Consider the following 14944-nt stretch of genomic DNA (forward strand, 5'->3'; position numbering starts at 1 on the left):
TTATGCTAAGGACAATTTGGAGAAAGATTATTTATACCAAAAGCATGACCTGTGGTCAGATGAGACTAAACTAGGTCTATTTGGGTAAAGAGATACTGCTCATGTTTGAAGAATGAATCCATCCACAACCCAAAGAATACCGTCCCCAGAGTAAATATGAAAAAAAGATATGAATAATGAAAAAAGATATGAGAAGATTTTGAAAGTAGTCAGCAGCAAAACTTGGGTTCTCGTGTTCTCTTTCAACACGACAATCTCCAAAAATATACGTTGGCATTCTGGTCTGCACATAGCCCTGACTTGAATCCCATTCTCAGGGGTGAAGACCAAGAACCATGCCAGAAGATGGTCAAATCTGGAGAAGTTTAAGAGATTTGCCAAAGAAGAATGGTCCAGGACTGCTCAGGTGGTGCATGTGAGACTTGTTGAAAAATACAACAAAGGACTGCTGGCTGTTATCCAGCAAAAAGGATTTTCAACACAATTACTGGCAACAGAGGGGCTAATAATGTTGACTCTGGCATATTTTAGTTGTTGTAAAATTATTTTTAATACATAAAAAGAGAGGGTAAGCAGTGCTTTAACAGGAAGAGACATCGGGTAGAACTTGATTATCTGGAAGGCATGTTTTTCAGTTTAGTACAGAAATGACTAAGCATTAACAATACACTGATTTTCATGCTTTTAGCATTGTATTTTACATATCTCCTTCACAGTTACTTTTCTTAAAAGCTTTGTTGAAAGTTTTTTGCAGAATGAAAATCAGCACTTGATAATTTGAGGAGGTTCCTTTCACACCGACTTGATCATCATTCTTGTGGCCTTGGCTGAGTATGGTGCAGGTGGTTTCCAGGTGCGCCAGTGGAGGCCCGAAGCCCAACCTATGTGTTCACCGTAGGAATGCCAGTCACCGTTTAGATTGGCGGACCCACACTTGCTGTACCACCACCCGCCGCCCTCTCTAAAGGTACATGCTCTATCAGCAATGTCACCAAAGATGCAGGGGGAGCAGCCATCATTATCGCGGTCAACTGTGCTAAAGCCATAGCCATTCTGATCAATGCCTTTATAGGCACCACGGATGGCATCACCTTTGGATAGAGTGGGAAACAAATCAAGAAAAATGAATTTCTAAAATTCACAGGGTTTCTTTAAAGTACAAAAAAAGAACAATATCTAACACCTGATTGCATTAACAAACAGTGAGTAACATTTATGTGTATATAAAAAGCAAAAGAAATATGGCGACAGTAAAAACTTCAACAGGCTTCAGGCTTCAGTACCTGCATTTCCACGGTACTTCCCAACATGTAGTTTGAACGCAGTTTTCTCATTTCCCAGTCTAAAGTTTTTGTACTCAGCGAAAGCAGTCCCATCTTCATGATCCCACAGATCCACCCTCATTGTCCACTTCTTGGACTTGTCCTTGTTAAGATAAAAAATCTTATTCAGCCCGAGCCAGTGGTCCTCTGAGAGTCAAAGCACAAAGAAATAAATGGTAAATGGCCTGTATTTGTATAGTGCTTTACTTAGTCCCTAAGGACCCCAAAGCGCTTTATACTACATTATACTACAAAGAAAAGATTTAATATTTTTATGTTAGATCCATTCTTGATCTCTAGGATGATATATCACTACATAATAATGATAATCATTGTAATTTATTTACGTGTCAGGTTTCCAAAGCCAGTTTTATATGCTGCCCATTTTCTGCGGAAAGAAACGGCTCCTCCGCTTCGTTTTTGAAACACCGTCCAGCCTCCATCTGGATGCATCTCACAGTACACCTGAGTAAGAAGTTCATTCACCACACATTAAGAAATCCAGCTGGCATTTACTTCTACTTTTTATCTAAGGAGCAAGAAACATTTTAGAATATGGCCTACAAGTAGTGGAGTAATTCACCTGTAATAAATGGAAATTCAATATTTTATTTGAAATTACAATCCAATCATACTAACCTATGAATACTTAAAAGTAGGTACACTACAATAACTCGGGTTTTTACAGGAAACAAAGAAATTATTATATTGTATGTTAAGTACAGTGTAAGTAATTTTAGCTTGTGTAAAATGTCATGGTAATTTTGCAGAAAAATAAATATTTATGTATCTTACATCCATTTAGATAAGGGGAAATTACACCCTTGGTCGGGGCTATATTATCGAGTATATAACCAGAAGCTCAGTGTGCTTTTTGTTTAACATTATTGTTAACTTAATAGTTATGAATATAAAGTAAACTGTATCCTGTTATCTATAACCAAATGAAACCTTGTTCTGGTGAAATCATTTGATAGATAAATTGCAGTTATAGTTTACAGTGCTGCTTTTGTTTGCTGCGATCTTATAAACATGACTTTGTTATTATTTCTTGGCTCGATCAATACCTTAAACTTGGTCGCGGCTCCATTTGGTTGGATCGTATAAACGCCACTGGATGCTCGTGGTGACAGAGTCTTAATCTGTGTGCAGTCTGTTCCTGAGGCGTACACCATAACAGAAAGAAACACAATAAGAAGCGGAAGAATAAGACTGAAATAGTATACTTATCTGAGTAATAACAAACAAGATGATCCATACCTTGAGGAGAACCTGCTTTGTCCTGTCTCTAGCAATACAAAGAAACAGTTTTAAAGTGAGTCTTAACCTCGTTTAAATATCCATCTTAAATACTGACAATACAGAAGCAGGACAGACCAAGTAGGGAAAGAATTTTAAAGCTCTTACTTTTACCCCGGCCTGTTCTGTGCAGCTCGAAAGAAATGCCAGGATGAGTCCATAATACACAACCAGACTCTTCATTTTGACCTGTGTTTAAAACAGACAAGACTGTAAACAGTGTTTAGTCCGATGAAAATTGCTGGTAACTCTGTTCTCAGAAGATGACTGGCTGCTCAGAGTAAGTCTGTCCTGTTCATTACTGCAGCAGTAATAGTCAACAGTTTTTTCTCCAAACACATACTTGCGTGTTAGGTGAACCTTAAACCCCGTCTCAAGATTAACAACAGCAGCAGTCCCTTTATCCAATAGCTTAACTACCACACCCCCTTCACTGCTATGACAAGCGCGTCACTTCCTACCTTAGGTCAGTGTGAGTGTGACAACTCAAATCTGAACAACTGATGCAGTCATCCAACATGAACTGCACTGTTCTCTGAAAGAGCTTGTTTACCTAATGTTACACAACTTTCACATGGGTCATTTCTCAGACCTCTCTGGCTACACCTCTCTCTAACATTCCAACAAGGGTGTGTAGAGGTCTGAGTAGTTCTCTTTGTGGAAGCCAGTTACAGACATTCTCTTTTTATTGACTCGGATAGCAAGGGATGTTTACAATTGCTCCTTTGGCGTCTGTAGTTAGAAAAATTACATGTTTCCCTTAAATCTAAATTTCTCTTCAGATATTGTTATTCCCCAGAGACTCTGCTCAGTCATTTCTTCTTATTCTTGAAGATGATAAATTTGATGTAGATATGAAACTGAAAGAATAAATTCTAACTACTTTTAAGCAATTGCCTAACTTTTTATTTAATGGCTCCACCAGATGAAATGTTTTAACCATTTAAGCATGGCACCAAATTTTCCAGTTATTTATGGTTTGTAGTAGTTTCAGTGATCACCAGATGTCCCATGAGACGTGTAGTTTTAAGTAAAATGTTTTTGCAACTTTTAACTTCAACTTTTTACTATGAAATACAGAGGTGCCACAGTTCTCAAATCAAACTCTGGAAGTTGATCAAAAAATGATTTATGTCTTATTTTTCCAAATGTTTACAGTAACTTTGGATAAAGCACTTGTGAGATGCTCCACATTTCCCTTGTGTATCTGTGATAATGTCTATATGTACTCTAGCAGGATGATCTTTGTGGTTGTTATGCTACAATCACAGTAGGAAAAACAGTGGTTGGAGAATGCAACACAACCAAAATTACTGTGTATGGTGCGCAATGAACTTGGTTGTTTCGAGTGATTGTTTTGAAGACGGGGCCAGCATGACGCACAGGGTGACGGCTGAGGGAGTTGCATGCTTAATCTCTGGGTGACCTTGGTTAGAGCAACTACTTCCAACTGGTTTTTGACAGCAAAGAAATTGCAATTTTTTCTAGGGAGGTTGCGATCTACTCCGGTGTGACTGAGCCATTAAATACAAAAAAGCTAGACTGTGGTGAGTAGAGCAGACAATAATAGCAATTAAGTATGTTATTGTGTGTACCCAATAGGGTAAGCATGAACATGCATGAAGATTGTCACACATACAGCGATTATCAACAGCTATACATATAATTCTTTTGATTTTCATATTTATCATCCCCCTGTGAATGCAATGTTATTTGTTTCCACAATGGAATTTTCACCATTTTTTTTTACCTTTTTTTTACCTCTTTTTTTTACCTCTTCTTTTTTGGCAAACTAGTAATGGAGTGGGCTCATTGGAGGGTGAAAGAAGGTATCTTTTGTAGTTAACTGATTTAAGCCTTGTGTAACAGAGATGACTGTTAAGCTGTGAATGCTAAGTTATGAAATTTGGGCATGTGCTATGGTACTAAGGTTTATCCAATTTATTGTAAATCTATTGTGTGATATGTGTAGTGTGGTGTATTTTCCAGTTGTTTAATGATTCAAAAGCTGTATATTTTAATTATATAAAACTCTAAGTAGCCAATTATGACCAACTGTCACCAACATGATTATCACTATTGTTTTCATCAGCAGTGAGTTTGGAATTATTTGCCACAATTATTCATCGGTTTTAGTGACAAAAATATTTTTAATGCACTGCCATCTACACCAAACACTGCTTTCGCATTTTCTCACCTGTACAAATCTTTACATCCAAGTAAAACTGGTCTTCCTCCTTTGCTTTAATTCAGTGCATCTCTTATCAGAAAAATAAAAAATTTACACCAAAACTTAAAGAAATTACATCAACAGGGCATTGCCTTCACTTTTACATTGTCCTACATTCCTGCTAATTAAAATTTCTTTGCAGGAAATGTGTTTAGTATAAGTCCTTCACTACATGCATTGTAGGGGGGGCGTGGTATGAAAAGGGGAAAAAAAAACAAAGAAAATGCTTGGACACTGCTAGCATGGGCGCCCACACAAAGGCAAAGCAGGAGATGAAGCATAGCTGAATATGTTTCCAAAACAACTTCATCTAAGCCAAAGACTAGAAAATATGGTGAAGCATATCTTCCCTTTGGCTTCACCTGCACAAGTGCCAAGGTAGGTCTCCCTTGCATAATTGGTTTTCCCTTTGTTGGAAGCACGCGTTGGGCTCTTCAAATCACGGACAAACAGTATCCCACATTCTTAATTTTTAGTTCACAAACACTTCTTGTAATGACTAACTACTGACATTTTGGGGATGTTAGCTCTTTATACAGTAAAGTTACAGTGGGATACAAATAATATCAGGCTGATCCTGCCACGATTTGTTCCCTCAGTTCAAATCACGGACTAACAGTATCCTACAGTTGTTTATGTTTTTAAACCCATTTTGCACAGAGAGGCATTTTTTGACAAATGTATTGATAGCAATGTTGAATATTATTATCCATCCATCCATCCATCTTCATCCGCTTTATCCGAGGCCGGGTCGCGGGGGCAGCAGCCTAAGCAGAGAGGCCCAGACCTCCCTCTCCCCAGCCACCTCCTCCAGCTTATCCAGGGGAACACCAAGGCATTCCCAGGCCAGCCGAGAGATATAATCTCTCCAGCGTGTCCTGGGTCTGCCCCGGGGCCTCCTCCCGGTGGGACATGGACCCAGGAGGCGCCCAGGAGGCATCCTTGTCAGATGCCCGAACCACCTCAGGCTGGCTCCTTTCGATGTGGAGCAGCAGCGGCTCTACTCTGAGCCCCTCCCGGATGGCCGAACTTCTCACCCTATCTCTAAGGGAGAGGCCAGCCACCCTTCGGAGGAAGCTCATTTCCGCCGCTTGTATCCGCGATCTCGTTCTTTCGGTCACTACCCACAGCTCGTGGCCATAGGTGAGGGTAGGGACGTAGATCGACCGGTAAATTGAGAGCTTCGCTTTTACACTCAGCTCCCTCTTCACTACGACGGACCGGTGCACCGTCCGCATTACTGAGGCTGCAGCCCCAATCCGTCTGTCGATCTCCGGCTCCCTTCTCCCATCACTCGCGAACAAGACCCCGAGATACTTGAACTCCTCCACTTGGGGCAGGAACTCATCCCCGACCCGGAGTGGGCACTCCACCCATTTCCGGCTGAGAACCATGGCCTCAGATTTGGAGGTGCTGATCCTCATTCCCGCTGCTTCACACTTGGCTGCGAACCGTTCCAGTGCGAGCTGGAGGCCCCCACCCGATGAAGCCAACAGAACCACATCATCCGCAAAAAGCAGAGATGAGATTCTGAGGCCACCAAAGTGAAAGCCCTCCGCCACTTGGCTGCGCCTAGAAATCCTGTCCATAAAAATCATGAACAGAACCGGTGACAAAGGGCAGCCCTGGCGGAGCCCATCACCCACCGGGAACGAGTCCGACTTATTGCCGGCAATGCGAACCAAGCTCTTGCAACAGTTGTATAGGGATCGAATGGCCCGTAGCAATGGGCCAGACACCCCATACTCCCGCAACACCTCCCACAGGACAGCCCGAGGGACACGGTCGAATGCCTTCTCCAAGTCCACAAAACACATGTAGACTGGTTGGGCAAACTCCCATGCACCCTCAAGTATCCTTGAGAGGATAAAGAGCTGGTCCAGTGTTCCGCGACCAGGACGAAAACCGCATTGTTCCTCCTGTATCCGAAGTTCGACTAGCGGACGAACTCTCCTTTCCAGCACCCTGGCATAGACTTTCCCAGGGAGGCTGAGGAGTGTGATCCCCCTGTAGTTGGAACGCACCCTCCGGTCTCCCTTCTTAAAGATGGGGACCACCACCCCGGTCTGCCAATCCAGGGGTACTGCCCCTGATCTCCACGCAACATTGTAGAGGCGTGTCAACCAGGACAGCCCTACAACGTCCAGAGCCTTCAGGAACTCGGGGCGGACCTCATCAGCACCAGGGGCTCTGCCACCAAGGAGTTGTTTAACTGCCTCAGTGACCTCGCCCCCGGAAATTGGTGGGTCATTCCCCTCATCCCCAGGACTCCTTCTTCAGCCTGGTGGCTCCCTTCACCCCTGGTGTCCACCATTTGGTTCGGGGATTACCACCACGGCAGGCACCAACCACCTTGCGGCCGCAGCTCAATGCAGCAGCTTCGGCAATGGAGACGCTGAACATGGTCCATTCGGACTCAATGTCCCCAGTCTCCCTCGGAATGCTGTTGAAGCTCTGTCGGAGGTGTGTGTTGAAGATCTCGCGGACTGGGGCCTCTGCTAGACGTTCCCAGCACACCCTCACTACGCGTTTAGGTGCACTGGGTCTGTCCAGCGTCCTCCCCCGCCACCTGATCCAACTCACCACCAGGTGGGGATCAGTTGACAGCTCAGCCCCTCTCTTTACCCAAGTGTCCAGAACATATGGTCGCAGGTCTGGTGATACGATTACAAAATCGATCATCGACCTACGGCCTAGAGCGTCCTGGTGCCACGTGCATTTATGACACTCTTATGTTCGAACAAGGTGTTCGTTATGGCCAAACTGTGATTTGCACAGAAGTCCAATAACAAAACACCGCTCGGGTTCAGATCAGGGAGGCCGTTCCTCCCAATCACGCCCCTCCAGGTCTCGCTGTCATTACCCACGTGAGCATTGAAGCCTCCCAGGAGGACAACAGAGTCTCCAGGTGGAGCACCTTCCAGCAACCCCCCCCCCCCCCCCCCCCAGGGACTCTAAGAAGGCTGGGTACTCTGAACTGCCACTCGGCGCATAAGCGCAGATGACAGTCAGGACCCGTTCCCTGACCCTAAGGCCCAGGGAACAAACCCTCTCATCCCCGGTAACCCTATCCCGGGCAGGGTAAACTGTTCCCTCGATGTTCTCTTCATAAGGGTCTTCTGAATCGCTCTTTGTCTGGTCCCTCACCCAGGACCAATTTGCCATGGGAGACCCTACCAGGGGGCAAAAGCCCCCAGACAACATAGCCCCTGGGATCCCTGGGACACACAAACCCCTCCACCACGATAAGGTAGCGATTCATGGAGAGGATACTAACAAAAGAGAAATTCAATTTGTACACTAGATTTTAAATTTGCTTTCTGTGTGATTTCAATATTTTTATGGTCAAAATTGCTGTCATTGCGAATTTTCTGTTCAAATACAAGGTAAAACGCTGAGAGAAGGCAATGATGGTGCTGTGTCTCACCGCGGACACACACATGCGCAATCCCACTGCTGTTTCTCTAAATCGCCAACGTACATGTTTGATTACACATGTAATACAGATGATGACTTGCAGACTACCTAATTTATTTGACAAATGTGTGTTACATGTTTAATGTTATTGGTCATAAATGTACTGCAAAAATGCATGGAGTGAGGCTGATGGAGGGCAGTGCTGAACCCTAAAGGCAACATGTATAAGAGGTACACGTATATGGATTCACAGTGTAATCACATTACAATGAGAGCGCCATTGACACAGTGGATAAAGCAGCGCTCTTAGGGAACATCAGTAAATTTCACAAAGGACAAATTGACACCAAATCAGTCCTAAGCAATGAGACGCACCAATTTTATTTCAATGCATCTCCTATTTATAAATTAATAAATTGATGTAAAATGAATGATTTTTCTATAATTGTTTCCAGGTCATTTGACCAATTTATTTACTACACACAAAAAATGAGACACACCAAACCTAAATAAATTTTAATGCATCTTCTGTAGGGCTGGGCACTTATTGCATCGCTTATCAATATTGTGATAACACACGTCCTATGTGATTAAAATGATAGACTGCTTTCAAACCTCTAAAAAAATATATGATAATTTAGTTGAGACTATTACTTCCATTAATGTCAAACTTATCATCAATTCAACAAGATAAATAACTGCTGGTTTGTCTAAATAGCACATTTGCTAAGTTTAATTTGCAGTATTTGTGAGGCTGCATTGATAGATTTATAGGCAAAAATACTATTATGATCTTTTATTGTAACTCTTATTGTTAACAAGCTTGGAAAGAAAAGCGTCTGGACTTCTTTAAGTTGCTTGAAGACGTTTCATCTCTCAAAGTGAAGAAGCTTCACTTTTCTTTCCAAGCGCCTTAGACTACGATGACCTGGATGACTGAGAACCTTCACAGACTTATTGTTATCGCAAAAAATACCACAAAATGTCATGATAGGATTTTAAGTCCATATTGCCCAGTTCTAATCTTCTATTTAATTTTAATATTTTTAGGGGCACAATTATTAAATATATTGTTAAACAATCTAGAATTGATTAAAGCAAAAATGAAAGCTTTCATGTAATGTGAAAATTGAAAAGCTTCGATTTTTGAGTTCATATATTTGTTTATCTGACTCAGAGGAGTCAGTGCCTTACCAATCATGAACCTCACTGCACGTCACTGATGTGAGTTATGAAACATTGCTTAATCACTTATCTGGATTATGTGTTAATATTTTTGACTTTGTTTTGTAAAGAGGTTGAAAGGAACCAAAATAGGAAACTTCCCTCATATTGAGTTCTTATCTCCACCAGAATCCCAGCGTTGATGTTCGACGGGAATGCATTCTGAAAGCTGTCTGTGTCTACTTAAATGAAAAGCCAGATGACCTGTTCAAGGAATTCTTGGTAAGTTAAAAAAGGAAAACGATCAGTTATTTTCCTTTTTTTAATTTGGGATTGGAAATGGAAGGTGGACTTACTTGTCCATATGTATATGTATGCAATTAACTTAACTTATCTTTTTCTTTTATTTTTATTTATGTGGATCTTGGAGCAAGCAGAGAAACAGAGAAGCTGACTTTGGGAGTCTATGTTGTCAGACATGAAGGAGCAAACTCTGCAGATACACCTGAGGACATTGGTGTCATCGTAGAAGGATGCACTGTGCTGCAAGCTCTTAGTGATGTGGCAAAGGGTTGTGCCCTCCTGCTTGGACTAATCTACACTCTAAATCTGAGCATTTGAATTTCTTCAGAAGGTGCTGATGGAGTTGGATGGGAACAACCTATCCATGAAGGTGCAGGTTCTGAAAAACAAACTGCTTGAGTTTGAGCAGCCTGCACTCTATAGTTCTATAGAGGACACTGAACTTTAAGGTTCTCGAACCCTTCTCCTTGCACTTCATAAACTGTTCAGTTTGAATTGCCACAAGAACTTCTGCAAGGCCTTTCACTTTTCTGCGTTCTTTGTTCTTGAACCTTTACCAATATCCAACTACACTGAAAAAGACTGCTCCTAACTTTGGACTTCAGTTTAAGTTTTGAAGCAAAGGTTATTTTTCTAAATATGGACAAAAATGACACTAAAGTAATTTCTCCCTGCTGTTTGCAGGGCTGTATTGTGGGCTTTTCATTGTAGCCCAATCAAGTTTACATTAAGTCATGTTAATGTTAAAAATGTTGGAATCACAACACTTTACAGTTTTAATCATTTCAGTTTAACATGACATTCTTTATCTTGTCTTCCTGCGCTTAAAATGCACTTGAATATATGTAAAGATTGTTTAGGAAAAAAGATCTAGAAGCATTTGAATTGCTCAAAGTGTGCTTCAACAAGTTTTACACAAAGTGTTATTAAAGTTAGGTTAACTGAATAAACTTGTGTTCGATTTTTTTAATTTACAAACTTAAATAGAGTAAGTTGCAATTCTGTTAAAGTGATTTAATCCTATAGTTTCAGTAGAGCGTGTTTTGGGTGAGTAGATTTATCAGATTTACTTAAAATTTGTTGTTCAAATTAAATATATCATACATTTTATATTTCACTAACCCAGTTGTGTGGAACCGCTTTACATAACCGGGTGGAGTAAATACAACATTTTATTTCTTAGAGTGTATAGAAAAACATATTATAGCTCCCATATCAACAGCCATAAAAGAGGGGTGGCCATTCTTATGGCGAACAATTTGTCATTCGAACTCTTTAAAGAAATAAAAGATAAAGAAGGACGGTACATCATTGTAAAGGGCAAAACCTTAAATAGTGTCTTGACTTTTGTCTGTATATATGCACCACCAAATAGTCCCAAATCATTCTTTAAAGATCTTTTTGACCTAATCTCAGTGGAGGCAGAGGGAATTTGTATTTGTGCAGGGGACTTCAACGTAATATTGAATTATAATTTGGACACGACTAGTCAAACTAGATGCAAAACACATATAAGCAGACACTTAAACTTGACACTTGAGGAAACGGGACTGGTGGATGTCTGGAGATTACTGCACCCTTCACAAAGGGACTACACACATTACTCAATTCCACACTCAGTGCACACCCGGATTGATTATTTTCAAATGCAAAAGGAAGAATGTCACAGAGTGTTAGACTGTAGAATCGGGGTAGCGGATGTCTCAGACCATAACACGATTTTTTTGACAATTCAGTTGGACTCACTTCCAAGGAACACGGTTTGGCACCTTAATGTAGGGCTTCTGAATAATGAATCTATTACATATGATATTAAACAAGAAATAGATACATTCATTAAAGAGAATGACAACGGAGAAGTGAACCCTCTAATTCTTTGGGATTCAATGAAAGCTGTTCTGTGGGGAAGTTTGATAGCAAAAGCTTCTTTTGTTAACGTTAACTAGTAATGACTTCATGAACTTCTTCACAAATAAAATTTTTATCATTAAAGAAAAATTTACCAATAATCATCCCACAGATGTAATATTATCTACAGCTACTCTTAGTACCATTGATGTTAAGTTAGACTCTTTTTCTCCAATTGATCTTTCTGAGTTAACTTCAATAATTACTTCCTCCAAACCATCAACGTGTCTTTTAGACCCGATTCCTACAAAACTGCTCAAAGAAGTCCTGCCATTAATTAATTATTCGATCTTAAATATGATCAACCTATCTCTAATAATCGGCTATGTACCACAGGCCTTCAAGCTGGCTGTAGTTAAACCTTTACTCAAAAAGCATCTCTAGACCCAGCAGTCTTAGCTAATTATAGGCCAATCTCCAACCTTCCTTTCATATCAAACATCCTTGAAAGAGTAGTTGTCAAACAGCTAACAGATCATCTGCAGAGGAATGGCTTATTTGAAGAGTTTCAGTCAGGTTTCAGAGCTCATCACAGCACAGAAACAGCTTTAGTGAAGGTTACAAATGATCTTCTTATGGCCTCTGACAGTGGACTCATCTCTGTGCTTGTCCTGCAAGACCTTAGTGCAGCGTTCGATACCGTTGACCATAATATCCTATTAGAGCGATTAGAACATGCTGTAGGTATTACAGGTACTGTGCTGCAGTGGTTTGTATCATATCTATCTCATAGACTCCAATTTGTTCATGTAAATGGAGAGTCCTCTTCACACACTAAGTTCAACAATGGTGTTGCACAGGGTTCAGTGCTAGGACCAATTCTGTTCACATTATACATGCTTCCCTTAGGCAGTATCATTAGAAGACATAGCATAAATTTTCACTGCTATGCAGATGACACCCAGCTCTATCTGTCCATGAAGCCAGATAACACACACCAATTAGATAAACTGCAGGAATGTCTTAAAGACATAAAGACTTGGATGGCCGCTAACTTTCTGCTTCTTAATTCAGATCAAACTGAGGTTATTGTACTCGGCCCTGTAAACCTTAGAAATATGGTATCTAACCAGATTCTTACTCTGGGTGGCATTACCTTGGCCTCCAGTAACACTGTGAGGAACCTTGGAGTCATTTTTGACCAGGATATGTCCTTTAATGCACATATTAAACAAATATGTAGGACTGCTTTCTTCCATTTGCGCAACATCTCTAAAATTAGAAATATCCTGTCTCAGAGTGACACTGAAAAACTAGTTTGTGCATTTATTACTTCCAGGCTGGACTACTGTAATTCATTATTATCAGGATGTCCAAAAAACTCGCTGAAAAGCCTTCAGCTAATCCAAAATGCTGCAGCAAGAGTACTGACAGGGACTAGAAAGAGAGAGCAGATTTCTCCTGTATTTGCTTCCCTTCATTGGCTTCCTGTTAAATCCAAAATTCAAAATCCTGCTCCTCACATACAGGGTCTTAAATAATCAGGCCCCATCTTATCTTAATGACCTTGTAGTACCATATCACCCCATTAGAGCACTTTGCTCTCGCACTGCAGGCTTACTTGTTGTTCCTAGAGCACATGTGTCAAAGTCAGTGGGTGACTGAATATATGTTTACAGACATTGCTGGTAAACCCGTGTGTCTTATTAGTGGAGCTAATGTGGCTGTAATTAAGGAATTTAATTTAAGACGGCACTACGAGACAAAACGTCAGGATAAGCTGAAAAGCCTAAATGCAGAGCAGAAACTACAGAAAGTAGAAGAGCTAAAGAAGAATCTGACATTTCAGCAGACGTTTTTCACCAGAGCAAAATCACAAAGTGAAGCTGTTGTGAAAGCAAGTTTTATTGTAGCAGAGGAGACAGCTAAATCAACCCGGTACCACTCTGAAGAGCTGCATGATGGTGTACGACGTCTTGTGTCCAGACAAAACGCAGATTTTGGCAAATGTGAGCCTGAGGAGAAATACGATTGCTGATTGGGTTTGTGAGATGGCCACTGATTTAAGAACACAGTTGTGTGAAAGAAGCAAAAACTTTATTGCATACTCTCTTGCTGTGGATGAAAGTACAGACATGATGGACATTGCACAGCTGGCCATCTTCATCCGTGGAGAGGAAATACTGAACATTAAATCGATGCACGGGACAACAACAGGGAAAGACATTTTTGAAAACGCATGTCAAAGGGTAACCGACATGAAACTGCCCTGGGACAAACTTGTTGGACTTACAACAGATGGAGCGCCGGTGCTGTGCGGTGAAAAAAGCGGACTAGTCAGCAGGATGCGAGTAAAGATGCAGGAGGAGAACTGTACCAGCGAGTTAACAGCATATCACTGCATCATACACCAGGAAAGGCTTTGTGGTAAAGTCCTAAAAATGGAGCATGTAATGATCACCGTAACGCAGACCGTAAATTTTATCTGAGCTAAAAGTTTAAATCACCGTCAATTTCAGTCTTTTATGTGGGAAATAGATTCAGAGTTTGCCGACATTCCTTATCATACAGAGGTCCGTTGGCTGAGTTGGGATAAAAATTCTCAATAGAGTTTTTGAGCTCAGCAAGGAAATCGGTCAGTTCATGTACATGGCATGTATGATGCGGTGAAGGCATTCCAAGTGAAGCTGTCACAAATGCACCAGTGCAACCTGCCTCACTTTCCCTGTTGCCAAGTAATGTTGAACCAAGTCAGCGGACTTTGCTGAACTGCACCTGTGCAGATTCAGATGGAGCTGCAGTGTACACTCAGTACTTTGCCCTGGTACACTCAGGGCAAAGTACGACACTGAATGGCCCGCACAGTTTATTAGTTCCATTCCTGAAGCAACGCCCAGCTCCGTCTACATGCGGCTTGAACCTTGTGAATGCTTTCATTTATTTTTTTCTGGGGTTTTTGGCAGCATGTTCATATTTCTAACTTGCATAATTTTGACAGGATATATTTTTATGGAGAGCAAAATATTTAAAGTTAAAGTTTATTTTTTTAAGTTTATTTAATCTGGAATAATATTCCTGTCTGTTTTTGTTCATATTTATGTTTAAAAAACATTGTTTTAGTGTGTTCAATAAATGTTTATCTTGTTTGGCCCGCGACCTAAAGTGTGCCTTGAGTTTTGGCCCCCTGTGCAATTGAATTTGACACCCCTGTCCTAGAGTATTTAAAAGTAGAATTGGAGGGAGAACCATCAGTTTTCAGGCCCCTCTTCTGTGGAACCAGCTTCGTTTGGATTCGGGAGACAGACAGTATCTCTACTTTTAAGATTAGGCTTCAAACTTTCCTTTTTGCTAAAGCATATAG

At 41.1% G+C, this 14944-nt stretch overlaps 1 protein-coding gene across 2 annotated transcripts; it reads right to left on the reverse strand.

The window, feature by feature from the left end:
* Nucleotides 1-18: 18 nt before the first annotated feature.
* On the reverse strand, nucleotides 19-3199 carry LOC146369986 (angiopoietin-related protein 5-like). Of its 2 annotated transcripts, none has more exons than XM_084909920.1 (7): nucleotides 3083-3199; nucleotides 2730-2810; nucleotides 2583-2610; nucleotides 2390-2481; nucleotides 1670-1787; nucleotides 1284-1469; nucleotides 19-1091 (listed from the first exon to the last, which is right to left on the reverse strand). In XM_084909920.1, exons 2-7 carry the CDS (start codon nucleotides 2802-2804, stop codon nucleotides 793-795), a joined length of 798 nt encoding a protein of 265 aa, XP_084766046.1. In that variant the 5' UTR covers nucleotides 2805-2810; nucleotides 3083-3199; the 3' UTR covers nucleotides 19-792. The 2 variants fall into 2 exon arrangements, with proteins under 2 accessions (XP_084766046.1, XP_084766047.1); XM_084909921.1 differs by lacking the exon at nucleotides 3083-3199 and adding an exon at nucleotides 2965-2982.
* Nucleotides 3200-14944: the final 11745 nt, after the last annotated feature.

Source organism: Perissodus microlepis, chromosome 17 (genome assembly GCF_051167445.1).
Source record: "Perissodus microlepis isolate ML-2025 ecotype Zambia chromosome 17, ASM5116744v1, whole genome shotgun sequence".
NCBI classification, from domain to species: Eukaryota; Metazoa; Chordata; class Actinopteri; order Cichliformes; family Cichlidae; genus Perissodus; species Perissodus microlepis.

Coding starts and splice junctions, on each gene's coding strand:
- LOC146369986 (XM_084909920.1), bottom strand. CDS start 2,804: ATGAAGAGTCTGGTTGTGTATTATGGACTCATCCTGGCATTTCTTTCG. Junction 2,611..2,729: donor CAGAACAGGCCGGGGTAAAA/GTAAGAGCTTTA, acceptor TTGTATTGCTAG/AGACAGGACAAAGCAGGTTC. Junction 1,788..2,389: donor GAGCCGCGACCAAGTTTAAG/GTATTGATCGAG, acceptor CTTCTTACTCAG/GTGTACTGTGAGATGCATCC.